The sequence below is a fragment of the Maylandia zebra genome, linkage group LG11 (genome assembly GCF_041146795.1).
Source record: "Maylandia zebra isolate NMK-2024a linkage group LG11, Mzebra_GT3a, whole genome shotgun sequence".
Taxonomy (NCBI): domain Eukaryota; kingdom Metazoa; phylum Chordata; class Actinopteri; order Cichliformes; family Cichlidae; genus Maylandia; species Maylandia zebra.
Window position 1 is genome coordinate 12,038,813 of NC_135177.1, and position 14,577 is coordinate 12,053,389.

The 14,577-nt window shown below is 38.6% G+C and overlaps 1 protein-coding gene across 7 annotated transcripts in view; it reads left to right on the forward strand.

The window, feature by feature from the left end:
* The first annotated feature begins 3,205 nt into the window (after positions 1-3,205).
* Positions 3,206-14,577, forward strand: part of cobl (cordon-bleu WH2 repeat protein) — a 65,369-nt gene continuing 53,997 nt past the window's right edge. For 3 of the 7 annotated variants that reach the window (XM_004568046.4, XM_004568045.4, XM_076889790.1), the window contains exons 1-2: positions 3,251-3,697; positions 14,052-14,246. In XM_004568046.4, coding sequence (XP_004568103.3) covers positions 3,669-3,697; positions 14,052-14,246 — 224 coding nt within the window. In that variant the 5' untranslated portion in view covers positions 3,251-3,668. Of the gene's footprint in view, positions 3,698-10,190; positions 10,304-14,051; positions 14,247-14,577 lie in introns of those variants that run through there. The other 4 variants (XM_004568042.5, XM_004568043.4, XM_004568047.4 and 1 more) reach the window with 4 other exon arrangements.

Here is a 14,577-nt window from a genome sequence, read left to right on the forward strand (position 1 = left end):
TTAGGGACTAGTAAAAGCGCTATACAAATACAGGCCATTTACCATTTTTGCACAGTGTACCAGGCACTCTTTTCATAATGAACTTGTATCTACTTCTTCTATCTACTTCTCCAATATTAGGGGAGCTCACACACGAGGGATTACCCTGGTTATTTATATCAACATGTTGGAAACTTGCTTTCTGGGCTCTATTTCCAGGAAACAAGTTCATCAAATTTTGAGTTTAAAACAGCTTAAAAATAAACCCTGAGTTCAGCAACTCTCAGTTCAGCAACTCTCAGTTGCTGAACTCAGAGCTTTTCTTGGAACAGGAAACTGTTCCAAGAAAAGCTCATCAGAGTAAGTTGAATCAATTCTGAGTAGTAACCCTGGCACATGGGTGAGTAGGGAAATAAAGAACCCATGCGCTGTCTATCTTGCGTACTGCACAATATCGTTTATTACTTAGTAAATACTGATATCTATGACTAGCTAGTTTATTGTGATGGTGCTTTGTTTTCTCTATTATTATGTTGCTCTTTGTTGTTTGCTGTCTCCTCTGTTTGTTTGTTTGTTTGTTTTTTCTCCATACAGGTGACCCAGGAGTTTTTTTTTTTTTTTTTTTTGTCTCTCTTCCCCCCCCTTCTCACCGTCTCTTCTCCCCTTGGGTTTTCTTTCTTTCTCTCCCCCCCTCTCTCTCATTCATTCCCCCTGTCCTATTTATTAAAAAAAAAAAAAAAAAAAAAAAAAAAAAATGACAAAGGATGAACTGAAGCTCTGCCATCACGTAATGTCGCATACTGCTGTTTCTGATGTCATTTAAAAAAAAAAAAAAAAAAAAAAAAAAAAAAAAAAAAAAAAAAGAACCCAGCATTCACCAAGGCAACACCATTTTAATCCAATGGGCAGAGGACATGTTTAATTTTTTAATAATCATGATTATATTTAGATACATATTATAAAGACAATTAAATCTTTATAACTGTAAGTATATGTGGGTGACAGAAACTGATGATAAAAATGTGGAGAAACAGATCAGACAGATCATTGATGGACCTGTGATCTGCCCTCAAGTCCGTTTTTTAGTTAAATAAAAACAGTTTGTACTACAGTTCATGATTATTCCAGTGTTTGAGTAATTATTTAGTAACATTTTAATCTACTGATGGAATATAGCAGCCTCCCTTTTTTTAAGACAAGAATTTCTTTATTTTTGTTATTAATGGATAAGAAATGCTTAATAGGATTTCAAAGAAACTCTGCTTGAATTTCCCACACTGTAACCATTTTTAATCTGATCTAATGTCAGCCTTAACTGAAAAATAATGGCTCACTCACACCCATAGTCAGAATTCAGTCATTGTTTCACATTTAACTGAAAAAAAAAAGTTTTTCAATCGTTAGTTTCAACGGTAAAGGCAAGCATGTTTTAAGAAATAGTTTAGCTTTGACAGAGTTATTTCAGTAGTTTGGGGGGGATGATCTGTTTAAATAAAGACTGCAGATTGTGTCGAGAAAAATCAGGCTGTTGTGAATGAATCTGGACAGGATGACCTGCATCTAGGTCTTGATATGATATTAGTTGTGGATTTGTCCTGCTGTGCAAGACTCAGACCTGGACACAGTTTCCTTATGAGCTGCTTATGAGCTGTCATAGGTAGTCTTTTCTTCTGAATGTTTGTCACTCCTTCTCATGAATCGAAGTGATTCTACTGCTTTATGAAAACTTGACCTAAATCACCATTGCAACTAATATAAGACAAATCTTATGAGTCTAAAAGTTCACCAGGCCAGTGTCACTATATACCATCGTAAGTGCCTTGAGTCAACTGTTGTTTCCATTTGGTGCTATATGAGTACAATTGAATTGATTTAAAACTAAATTAACCCTGACAGTGAATATTTATTTGATGTATTCACCTGACTTAGTGATATCTCACTGATTGCTCTTCAAATTAGTAGAGTCAGGAATTACGCTTCACAGCTCCTCATGTGATGCTTTCAGATGTGTACAGATGAATTATCACTCTTAAAGTCTGCAAGTACAAGGTGTGCAGAAATAGAGGTGCCAATAGAGTTTCCTGTTTGTCTAGAAGTGAGAATTACCAAACAACTATCAAGCAAATCTGGCAAACAACACATAACATGTGGTTACACACCTTATTCACATCATGAGAAAAGGACTGTAGTTTTTCTTTTTTTTTTTTCTTTTAGCTTAAAGGCTTAAAGAGGAATTTTTATTGTGGCTATAGGTGGACTTGTTATTATTGTTCAAATACTGTTTGTTTGTTTGTTTGTTTGATTGATTGTTATTTTGTTTTAGCCTGCACACGTCCAGCTTCACTTTCCTTTTTCTTTTTCATCTTGTTCCTCTACTACTTCCTCTTCTTCCTCTGCTTCATATCATACATTCCACATAAATATCTTTATAAACCGTTTAGTATAGCCAGTGTACCCACAGAAAGTCTACTCTTAACCTAATAAGACCTATAACTTTTATAATGTTTAAAGTAGAGTCGCTGAGTGATTACTGTATGGTCTATGGTGACCTCTTGTGGTGGACAGTTTTGACTACATGTCTACGCTTTCTCGTGGCACAAAGCATGCTGGGAGAAAAGGTTTGAATTGTCATTGCAGAATTTAAATAAAGTATTATCACCTAGAAGCTACGACTCAGACTTTGGCGGCTGTAGACCTGACATCAAACAAAATATAACAATAATAATAATACGATAGATAGATAGATAGATAGATAGATAGATAGATAGATGTGTGTGTGTGTGTGTGTGTGTGTGTATGTGTGTGTGTGTGTGTGTGTGTGTGTGTGTGTGTGTGTGTTAATTGGAGTTCATATTACTGTTTGTACACACGCTATGTTGTTATATTTTGTGTTTTGGTAGTAGGCTATTTCTATACGGTATTCGTAACGACGCTCTCCAGTTGGCGCTGAATGAAGTCCCGATGAGGATGATTGACATTAGATCTGCTGACGAAAGCGGGCTGAAGAGAATCTCTGCAAAGTAAGAGTATGTAGATAACGGAAATCGCTTGGGATTCCTTTCTAAATAAAAGCGTTAATGCTCTTTAAGCGCTACAAGATTGTCCTCACGCGAGGTACAGTAGGGAAAATAGCACAGTTATAACGTAGATGTTTTCTGTGGAGCTAATATATATCCCTCATTAGAGTCGCACAAAGACGGAAAGACTTTGAAATGAGCGTTTTTAAAAGGAAACCTTTAGTTTGGAAGGACATCCCGGTAGTCTTTTTAATGGTTCAGTTGACTTGACAACTTCGCGAAGGGATACGAAGATTACAACAAGTGGATATGACAAGTTACTCAGTCCGAATGACTCAGTAAGAATCTTCAGCATGGATAGACTATAACTTAAAAATAGTGAGCAATAGTGTTAATGTTGTTAGGTCGTTGCTAGCCTCCGGGGACAGTTTGCGGCTGGTATGCTTCAGCTCACAGCAGACTGACTCATCTTTGCACACTGTCACTTGTTGTGCACTCTTATAGACAGTTTTTCCCTGTTAGAGTTATACTAGAAAATTTGCCGACTATAAATTATTGTAAGTATGATGCTAAAACTCGCAGGTGACAACATCATGGTTAGCCACCGAGTCTGAGTAACAGCGCATTTTGGGAGCGAGCCCCGCTAATCTCAAGTTGGAGGCAGTCTCAGCGATGAGCGCGTCCTCAAAGCCGCCTTTAGGGTAAGTAGCCCATTTCTAAACAAACACTCGACACGCCAGACTATTTACAACTCAGTTCGTGTGAGTGTTTTTTCTTCTGATTGTTTACGTAAGTTTCTGGATAATTGTAATAATGTCAGCTGGGAATTCGCCTTGGCTGAATAACAGTCTCTAATTTCTAGTCTTACTATGAAAGCCATAACCTACTAATGGGTTCGGTTCTAATGTTCCCGCGATATTATAGGGTGCTATTTGTTATAAGTTTGTTTTCACGGCAATGAATTATTGTAGATAGGCCCGTTGCCCATTCAAGTGTATATGACTGCCCAGTAATAACACACAGCCTATAGTCAGCACCGACAACAGAGAGTGTTCCAGCAGCCCAGTCTGTTTGCCACACACATAGAAAAAACCATGAGCGGCTTAGAAGCACATAATATTTTAACTGTGTCCTTGGTGTTTCATGGAGAGACATTAATCAAGATCTGGTGCTGGAACAGCAACAACTGTGAACTGTACTTTCCAAAGGCTCCTTTTAATTGTGTAGTTTGGGTGGGGCCGCCAGTTGCATATTGAGCCTGCCATTTAAAACCAAACATAAACTAAATGCAACCTGATTATCCTACATGTTATGAGAACTTATATTAGGGCACACTCCAACAGATCATACCAAGTAACTCCTTATCATCTACTGTACATTTGAATGCCAAAACATGCTATTGTTGACGACAGAGTCCACACACTATGATTGCAGGTCTTAGTCTTTCACATGTTGTTGTGCTACAAGCGGATAAAAGTAAGTGTTTTCCACCCTAAAAGCAGTATTGCTGATTTATATTTACCAGTCTGTTTGTTTTTGTTGTCCAGGGGTAGAAAGGCAAGATATAAAAGGCCAAATTATAGCCTTCATCTGCCTATGTTTTTAATAATATGTCATAATAGTCAGTGTCTGTTTTTTTTGTTTTGTATTTTACTGGGTGGTCAGCAAAAGAAAATTAGTGTGCAATGTCCTGGTGAGCTGCTCTGTCCTTCAGCATCATTATGTGGTACTTGGGTGCTAATTATGGTCATACCTGTGTACTTGAGAGCACCTGTCATTCACCTTGTCAATTCTGATCTAATTTAGATGAGTCATACCTTTTACTCAGCGGGACACCATAAAAATGCCATCGTCCATGTGCTGTAGTTATGTAGTAATCGTTCACTATCGTATAAACAGTAAAATGTGATGTTCTTCAGGGGAAATACCAGCAACACTTGATAGTGTTGATGAGGTGAATAAAATTTTGGTCTTTTCTTTTTTCTCCTGCTGTGACCTTTAAAGCAAAGGTTCCTTTAACCAGATACTCTTAATTACAGTGAATCCAGACTCTTAAGTGCTTGTTGGCCAAATTATAAAGCGCACAGGTCACGGAGGTAGCTGGCAGTGGAAGCAAAATGGCTTTTTATCTGCTCTTTATGTGACAGGTATTCCCATTTAAATCTACCTTGACAACTTTTGTTCTGTGATCTCTCTTTCGTCATCACACAGGGAGTAGCTACTTTACTACGTAGTGCCGCCCTCGTGAAACACAGCTCATAAAACTGCATTAACATGCAGCACAGTCAAACAGTCTGGGAAGAGACCGTTGATTGTTTTTCTTCTTTTTTTTCTTTTTTAAACTTTTGTACCTGGCTAGTGAAATCTGAGCATGTGCATGTTTGATTGTGTATCAGTGCTTACAAAGCCTGTTTTTATCAGTAGTGCAAAGTTGGACTGAATAAGGCCTTAGTTCCTAAGCTTTAAAGAAAGTCTAATTAGGCATGAATATAACGTTTGATTGTTGTTGGCTTATTTTGTGCTTGTTTTTGTTTGTTTCTGTAATACTGTGAGGTCTGCAGTTTACAATATAAGATGTATAGATGACAGTTGTTGTGTAAATAAAATGAAATTGAATTGAATAATAGAAACAAATGATTTCCCAGTGAGAACGTTACAAAAAGTCAGGATGAACATTCGACAACATGTGTCCTCGTCTGAAGCAAAATAGTTTTCATTACTTAACCTCACCCTCTTTTTTTAGTGTGTGTTCATTGTATTTATACCAGACTAGTCCTCTTTCTCGAAGTCTTAATGAGCACACTGGTGTTTTCCTCTGCATGTCTGGACCTGGGGTGTTTGTGTGTCAGTAAGCGACTGCCTCTGTACTTGTTTGTGTGCCGAGCGAGGTTGAGAGCAGAAGCGTCTGTTTAATATGGCTTTATTTCATGGTCTTATGGTTAGTACACGACCCCACAGAAGCAATAAGGAAACAGCAGAGTGGCTTAAATAAATGGAGAATTAATTAAAGCAGAACCACTAAAGTAAATTACAAATTTACAGAATTCCCCACTTGTTTTTTTCTTTTCTTCCATCCTTCAAAGTGTTTTACTGAGGTGGTAGAAGTTTAATAAGAATTCTTTTCTCTTTTCTTGAGACGCCGTTGATGCATGTGACGTCAGAACCTTGTGAGTTTACTTTGGTCACATGGTTCAGTCCCCAGTAACAATCATCCACCCAAACCTCACATTTGGTCCCACTTATTAGCTGTTCAAAGGGCCTCTTGAAGCGCAAAGAGCAAAAAAAATAAAACAGCCTTACCATCGTCAACGTCCAGATTTGTGCTGCCATGTGCTTCATCGCTGGTGGGCCACACATCCTACTTTAAACACATCTGCAGTTTTTTTGGTTTATTTGTTTTGGTGCCCAATCAAAAACACACCCCCAGGAAGATGGGGTTGGAGATTTTACAGATAAATTCTGTATGCATGCATACAAATACACACACCCAGAGGTAATTACTGCATGCCACGCTGCCTGTCCTGTTCTATGTGGATGTCTGTGTGAGCTAATAAGTGATGTATATGAAGAGAGGTCTCGCCTAGCTACAGTCAAAAACGTTCGTTACTTTGAAGTTGTGTCCGCTGAACTCAAATGCCATTCTTACTGTTTGACTGTTTGCATAGCATTTGAATGCCATTTGTGTTGCACACGTATAGATAGACTAAGAGTAATCTAAGCTAGCATACTGTATGTCTTTTCCTAGCTGGTGTCTCAGATGATTTTAAGACAGAAGCAGACGTAACCTTTCCAACCCTCACACCCACTTCATAAAATATTAAGGTTCATGTGGTCGGCCACTAGCTCAGGGCTGCTGACTAAGGGAGTTCCCTTCTTTTTGTCTTTGCTCGGAAGCCTATACAGTGCGCATATTTAGCAAAGGGCGTACATGGTAACAGCTGGACGTTATTTTTATGATGAGTTAAATTTAACTCATGAAAGCTGAGATGGGAGAGAGAGGGTTGCGTTTGAGGCTATGCGTTGTTGGCAGTAGTGCAGTATGTATCTGGTAATGTCTGCATCTAGCTCTCAGGCCATCCCGTTTAAAATAGAGAGGGTGTGGATGCAGTGCTTCTGCAAGCCTGTTCAGCACACGCTGATGGAATATATTTGCTCAAAAGCACAAGACTGGCATATAATCTTTATGTGAAGTAGTTAGCTTATTAATTAAATTAACTGGAAGTGCTACTCCTTTAATTAACAACAACAGTGCATTTTACAAGGCCAGGCACAGTAGGATGAAATTAATCGGTCCTTGGGCAGCGCACTATCAGGCAGCACTTATGCTCATAAGATAGTTACTCCAGCACAATGCTTCGTTATATCAGTGACATTTCAGACATCTAGACTGGCCCTATTTATAAACTATCGTGATCCTTAGGTTCACTACATTATCCACTCTGTTTTCTTCCACTTGTCAACCTCTGCCCCCACCCTCCCTCCCCTGCAAAAAAAGCACTAGCAGACACCTTACAACAAAGTAGTGCTTGTATATTTGACAGTATCTACAGTACACTGTATCTGCCTGTATTATGCAGCTGTTATGCACTGCTCAGATTTATTTCTGGAAGCCTGCTGTCATATGTTAGTCTCTGTGGTATGTGTGTTTGTCACAGAGGAAGACAGACGGACTGCATGTGTGTGACTAAAGCTGGGTGGATTCATCTAGCTGATGTGATAAAGCAGAGGAGTGTTCAATGTGATAGATTTGCACATGTTTAACCTTGGAATGTTTCTCCCTGCTTTTGCCTTCATTGCAGAGAAAGATAAGAAATAACCTGTAATCATATCAGTAATTTACCAACATGTGACATTTTTAAGCTATTATTATTAAACACATAAAGGGTATCAGAAGGGAGCGCATGCAGTCTTTTTTCACGTTGGCAAACCTTCCTTTAAGGCATGGCTTTCTGCCAAAAGTTATGAATGAATGCTTTTGTACTTTCTCCCCACAAATGCTGTGATAATATTTCACTTTTCAGCTTTTCTGAAGCTTTTCATTGATTTGTGTTATATATTTATATTTTTTAATTTTTGCTTCTTCTTTTCTTCCTGTCACTCCAGCAGGAGTTCTCTCTAATTGAACAAGCAGCAGCTTAGGGAATAGAGAATAAACTAATTATTATTTCCTGCTGTTGTTCCTCTACATTCCACTCTTTGCTCCACCCTTATTATTCCCTTTCCCCCTGTTCCCCCTCGACACAAGGCTTTGTGCCACCTGAGATTCCCTCTTCTCTCTCTTTCTTACTAACCATTTATTGTCTTTTTTTGTTCTCTTACTTCTGTTGGTCTGTTTGCCACCCGTGAGCTTTACCACAATGTAGCTGGAACACAGTGAAATGCCCTTGGGAACAGGCCAGTTAATAAATGTTCAAAAAAGACCAAATAAGAAAAGGAAAAAACTGGCATGATTTTTCCAGCTCTGCAGACAGTCTGTTAAGTCAGCTTCCTGTTCCTGTATTTGGAGAATTGTGGTTGTCTTGGTACATGTTTTGTGCTAAACTGTTTACAGCATGTCTCTTAGTCACTGGTCACAAGCAGACATGATAACTATATATGTCAAAAGAGATGAATACAAAAAAGAGGGTTGATGTGTAGTGGTGCTATCCACAGTAGGTGGATTTTTCTCTTTAGTTGTGAAATAAATACTCTGGGTTGTGGTTAAATCGTTGGTGAAATTACATCCTACGTCCTAATCATTTTTTCCTTGAGGTCTTCCATGAGGTCAAGGAATGACGTGAAGCAAAAATCAAAAGGAGACAGACGAATACTTTAGCAGTGCTAAACGCGTGCACATGCAAAAGGCTGTGGTGAATTTGTGATGTCCCAAAGATCACTCAGAGACAGCTGTAAATATTTTGTCCTGTGCATTCTTGCCATGTTTTATGCAGGCTATAAAAAACATCAACTTTTTAAAAAATATTGTTTCCCTTACATGCTAGAAATAGCAGCGAAACAAAAAGGTTGTTACAATACGAATAGTTGCTCTTGTCCATACTTAAATATAAATTAGCACCAGTCTAACTGTAGAAAATAATTGTTACATTTATAAAATATTGATAACCTTTAAATGTAGCTAATGCAGTGGGATGGTATTATCCTTTTGTAAAAGCTGGTCTGGTACATCCTGTGCTCAAGCACTGAACCAGCTTTGATTAGCATTTAAAGAATTTAAGCAGGACTGCCTTTTAGATACCTCATGTCCTTTCAGTCCGTCCTCTAAGAAAAAAAAAGACAGTTTGACCACAACCGTGGATTACTGGTTGCTGGTTCCATCTGAGGTTATTGCGTTAGCTAACTGTTTAAGAGTGTAAGCAACCTAATTGATCCCATGAGTAACAAATCATTTAGCACCTGCGGTGTTGTGTGTGTGGTGTGTGTGTTCTTTTTTTTTTTGTTAATCTCCCACGGGTTATTACGGTCTCTGCACACATGTTGATCAGACTCTGCAGAGCCCTAACTTGGTTCTTTTGGAGAAGTCAGGACTTGATAATCAGGTAAATTAAAGTTTCATACAAGTTAAAAATATTAACACTGGAGCCTCAGACTATTTGCAAATTCAGGGCTATTTATAATATGTAATAAGGTTACAGCTTGTATGCAAATTTAGTGAAATATTTTGCATTTGGGCAAATGAGACAGTAAAACCGGATATGATTTATCAGTCTGAGGAGAGCTAATGATTGTATGCTGCCTGCAAGCCTAGACCATTATTATGGCAACACATTTGTTTGTATGTCTGTTAAGAAAATCAGAGGTTCAAAAATAAATGTTGACATTTTTTCATTTGCTTCTCTATGCTTTGTAATTTTCACTTTGCTGTAGTGAGAGGGGCAGCGGTGAGACTGTGAATATAGAGGATGAAGCTGGCATTTCCAGACTTGACATTGAGATGCGGTGGGGGTTAAGCACATTGATAGTAATATGAGCATCAAGACATATGCTGAATTAGAAGGTTTTGTGACTAGCAACTGCAAACAAATGCTTTACTTGGCTCATATGTCCAATTTCAGTCTCCCACACTCTGTCTCTTGTTCACTGGTGTTTCTCCGGGTCACTCACCCTGGGTGTGCATGCCTCTCCAATCCACAGCTGCTACTGGACTAAGATCTGCCTTCTTTTGCAGTCAAGTGGTGTAAATATAGGTTGCCATGGGGACACCATGACACTCAAAGGGTATGCTGACTAGATGCATGTGTGGAGGGAGAACCTGAGTGTCCCGGATGTGTGCTGCACACTCTGTGTCTATTGCGTAATCAGGTGAAAACGTAAGTCTGACTTTTCAAATGTGTGATTACTGGACAAATACATGAAAGAAATATAAATGATTAATTCTGATAAGACATACAAAACATAAAAATATTTTTTGTGCTTTATCTAGATTAAGCTTAATGTTTTTTTCTTATAAATTAAATGTAAAAGAATCCTTTTTTAACAGATAAATAAAGAAGTGTGCCAGGGATCCTGCAGTAGCCTTTCAGCATATGGGTCACCTGCTCAACCCACTCAAAAATGTGTTTTGATGGTTCTGATAGAGGATAATATACTAGGGTCATGCACTAGTATATTTGGATATTGGGTTGATAAGATCTTGGAACGTGGGACCATTTACTCAGTGTTTCCCTGACAAATAAGGATAAATGATACATTGTCTAACCTTTATTCCTCCCTTATTTAAAAACAAAGTGAAGGTGGTCTCCAGTGTGTATTTAGTATTATGCAATCTTTTTATCAAACAGGAATAATCTTAACTCTGACGTACACATTGGCAGTGTTTACATTTTGTAGTGTAATATGTGTGCCACCACACAAAGTCATGCCTTAACATTCAGTCACGATTTAACCCAAGTGTCTTGATCAAGATTGAGCATAGTAATATTCAGGTTATAGAAGAGGTAAAGCATGTTTTCAAATATTTATTTATGTGCCTTCTGGTAAGTTTTTATAGCTGCCCACATGTTCTAATTTCAGATGCACCGTAGACTGGAGCCCGGCTGATGCTGAGGGTTAAAAACTTCTGACATTGCTGTATAAACCAATAATTATTTTATATATGTGAATACATTGCTATAGACTTCTTTTTATTAGAAGGGAAACTGATGTGTACTCCTGTGCAGAAAGTATTGTGGACGAATTTTTTAAAAGAATTTTAATAGAGGCCAGCAAAAGAAATCCATCCTTGTTAATGCTGTTTTGTCAAGTAAAATGAACTATCCATTAGTAACCTTTTCTGTGTGTGCAGGTGTGTATGTGTGTGAGCATTGTAACTTAGTCTCTTCAGCAGCACTTACTGCCCCCCTGTGCCAGAGCTGGGTTTCCTTTTGCGTTGCGTTCCTTGGTGCTTCTTTACTTTCCCACTCTTTCTCTCTGTTTACGCTCATTCTAACTCTGTGGGAGACTAGGCTTCTTCTAAAGGAGTCTTTGTACATGTTTGAGCGAGGAAAAGCGAGAGAGAGAGAGGGAAAGGGAAATGTTACGGTGAGACAAACAGCAAGCGAAAGAGAGAGGAGGATACTAGCTGCCTGTGTTAAGCCTGGCCAGGACCCAGTCCCACAGTTCCACAGAGCCCTGTGCTGTTTACCTTAAAAGACTCAGACTTAACAGGAAAATGCAAAAAGTCTCTCACAGTTACAGGTCTGTAAGTCTGCTCTTTCATCACTACACACAGTTTTAGGTGCGTATATAGTCAGAGATTTTCTAGTCAATAATTAGAAATGACGTGCACTGTGATTCCAAAAAGTGAAACATTCTCACTGCACTGGATAATGAGTCAATGACTCTATGAGCCCTTTGGGCGCGAGTTAGTTGATATGTGACGTAGCTGTTAATGGTTAACTTTAGCCAGGTTAGAGTCCACTCACTGTGCTATGTCCATGTGCAAACGTCCTTCATTTTGCTATCTTTAAACTGGGCAGGGATAACGTCGAGAATACTGGATTGAACAACTTCGGAGTCTACAATTAAATGCTTACACTGATTCTTCGGGGTGTCTCCCGAATCCTTACGAGAGTTAAACAGTCTGATATATAACACGTTCGGAACACTTAATCAGCACAAGGACTGTTTTTGATGTGAGTGGGATGTTTTTTCTTTTCTTATCCAAGGCTAATACTTGAGAGAGTGAGTGTGTGCTTAATCATATGGCACTTGTCATTGCTGAGAGAATGAACTGTTTCATTTCTGTCTAATCAGCTGTGTGTGTCAGGGCAAGTACAGTTTATGTTTAGCCGAGGTCAAACACACAAGAAGGAGCTTGTCATTGACATCTGTCACAGTGCTCATGAGGAGCTGTGTGGCTGGAGTATGTTTTGCATCTGCGTTTGTTTTTTTAATTTGTGATTTTCATAAAAGTATTTTAAAGAGATTCAATGATGCGTGGTCTGCACCCTGGCTCATTCAGTACTTTATGGCTTCCTTTATTTCTGTTAAGAAAAAACCCCCCAATAGAATTTCTAATTTTCTCAACGCTGCTACAGTTCTGTCAGCTCAATTTTGTATTTTGTATTACTGTTTATAACATTGTTGATTCATATGTTCAGATATGTTTATAGATTCTCCTCAGGGGTGGAATGAAAATGAATGAGGGGTAGAGCAGGGCGATATGACCAAAAATATTTATCACGATATACATTTGAAAATTTACGATAACAATATAACTGACGATATAATTGACACCAGACAAAATACTTTACAACTCCACAACTTTATTAGTGCAAAAAAACCAAAAACCCATCAATGTATTTTCACATAAACAACCAGCTGTTTTTTATGTGCATTAAAGTTATATAAAAATGTAACAGTGCAAATTCCTTGCTGACAGTTTAATCAAAAGGCATTTCCAGTGGAAACTGGCCGACATATCCTCAGCATAACCATGTATAATATCCACAAAACTTAAAAAGAGGTTATACACACACAATACGGTAATATTATGTTGAAGCACAGTATCACTCCGCGAGGCTCCTGCCTACGATGCCGTAATGCTCCGACAATCCATCAAGCGGTGCGGCTTCGTAGCTTAGCAAAGTCGTACTAAAACATTTGACAGATTTTCGAGCGCCGTGTACATAAAATCGTTTAGAGGTCAGTAAACACAACCAGAATTCATACATAAGGCACACGGGATTATAAGGGGCACTGTCGATTTTCAGAAAAATCAAAGGATTGATTTTAAGTGTGTCGTATTGTCCAAACAACACGGTAATAACGACGGCACGCTAGCATGTTCTAGCAAAAACAGTGCTTTGTTGTGTATCTGACGGACGAAAACTAAACCAGTTCCACACCACTGAAGTTGCAGCATTTTTACAAACCAGTTCTGGTTCATCCGTTTCATTTAACGATCTGTTTTCGCTTTTCTCATTCTACGTCACCGCCATGTGCGTATGTAAACGTAGGCACTGCGCATGCGCGTTTTACCCATATTCTATCACGATATTTCATTTTCTTATCATTGCCCAACATTAATACCGGTATTACCGTGAACGGTATGATATAGCCCAGCCCTAATGAGGGGTGTTGTTTCTGTCAAAGCAAAGATGTTAATTTGCCTTTGGAAAGCTGTTTGATAGCAGGCATTGATTGTAGGAGTGTAGGAGTGATATTAAAGAGGCAATAGACCAGATAGATTAAACAGCTCCAAAAGGCTCAGAGATCTTGATAACCAAAATAATCATCTTGGCGTGTCTGTAGTTTGTTATGTAATCTAAATGAAGGGAAGGTTATGTCATAATCAGAAACAGAAAGATAGAAAAAAAGTCAACATTAGTATTCCGGCTGCCCCTGATGTGGTAGCAGTGGTTTGTATTCATAGGCTGTCATGTTGTGCAACTGACTGAACTTCAGAAAAAAAACCAGTAATGATTCAGAGGAAACAGACATTTATAATATATAATTTGTTTGTATAAAAATAAATATGTCATTAGGAAATTTTAAAGTATTGTATCATATGAAAAGGATGGCCTGAAAAAGAAAAAATATTCTTATTTGTGTATCTCTCCAACTTTCATCACCAAGAAGGAGGATGAAGGCCCATGCCCCACCTCCACCACCGGCCCCTCAACCCGCTCCACGCCATATCTTCAGAACCACTACACCTGATGGGGGAGGGACATCAGGCATGGAGGCCAAGGAGAACATCCTGAGGGCCACAGTGGATTTACAGTTAACCCTGCCACAGGGCAACCAGATTTATGTGACTGAGGATGGAAGGTGAGAAAAACAGGCCCACACAAGCACATATCAAACATAGTTTTGATTTGTTCATTTTATTGTCACATGTGTCATGACCAAAAGTTTTGCCCATTAATCTCATATTATTTGACTATAAAATCTTCATATATCTGTAGCTATTTTATTATTTATATCTGGAAATACAAATCGAATCTAACCTTAGTTTATTGTTAGTTCTGCGATATGATTCTATAGGTTGATCTTCATTCAGTCACCAGAAAAACTGTATGTTTGTTGCTCCTGTGCATGTTTTGTTCGCTGTGCCAGCGGGGCCTCGTTGGGGGGTTCCATTCCAATTTCCAACACAAGC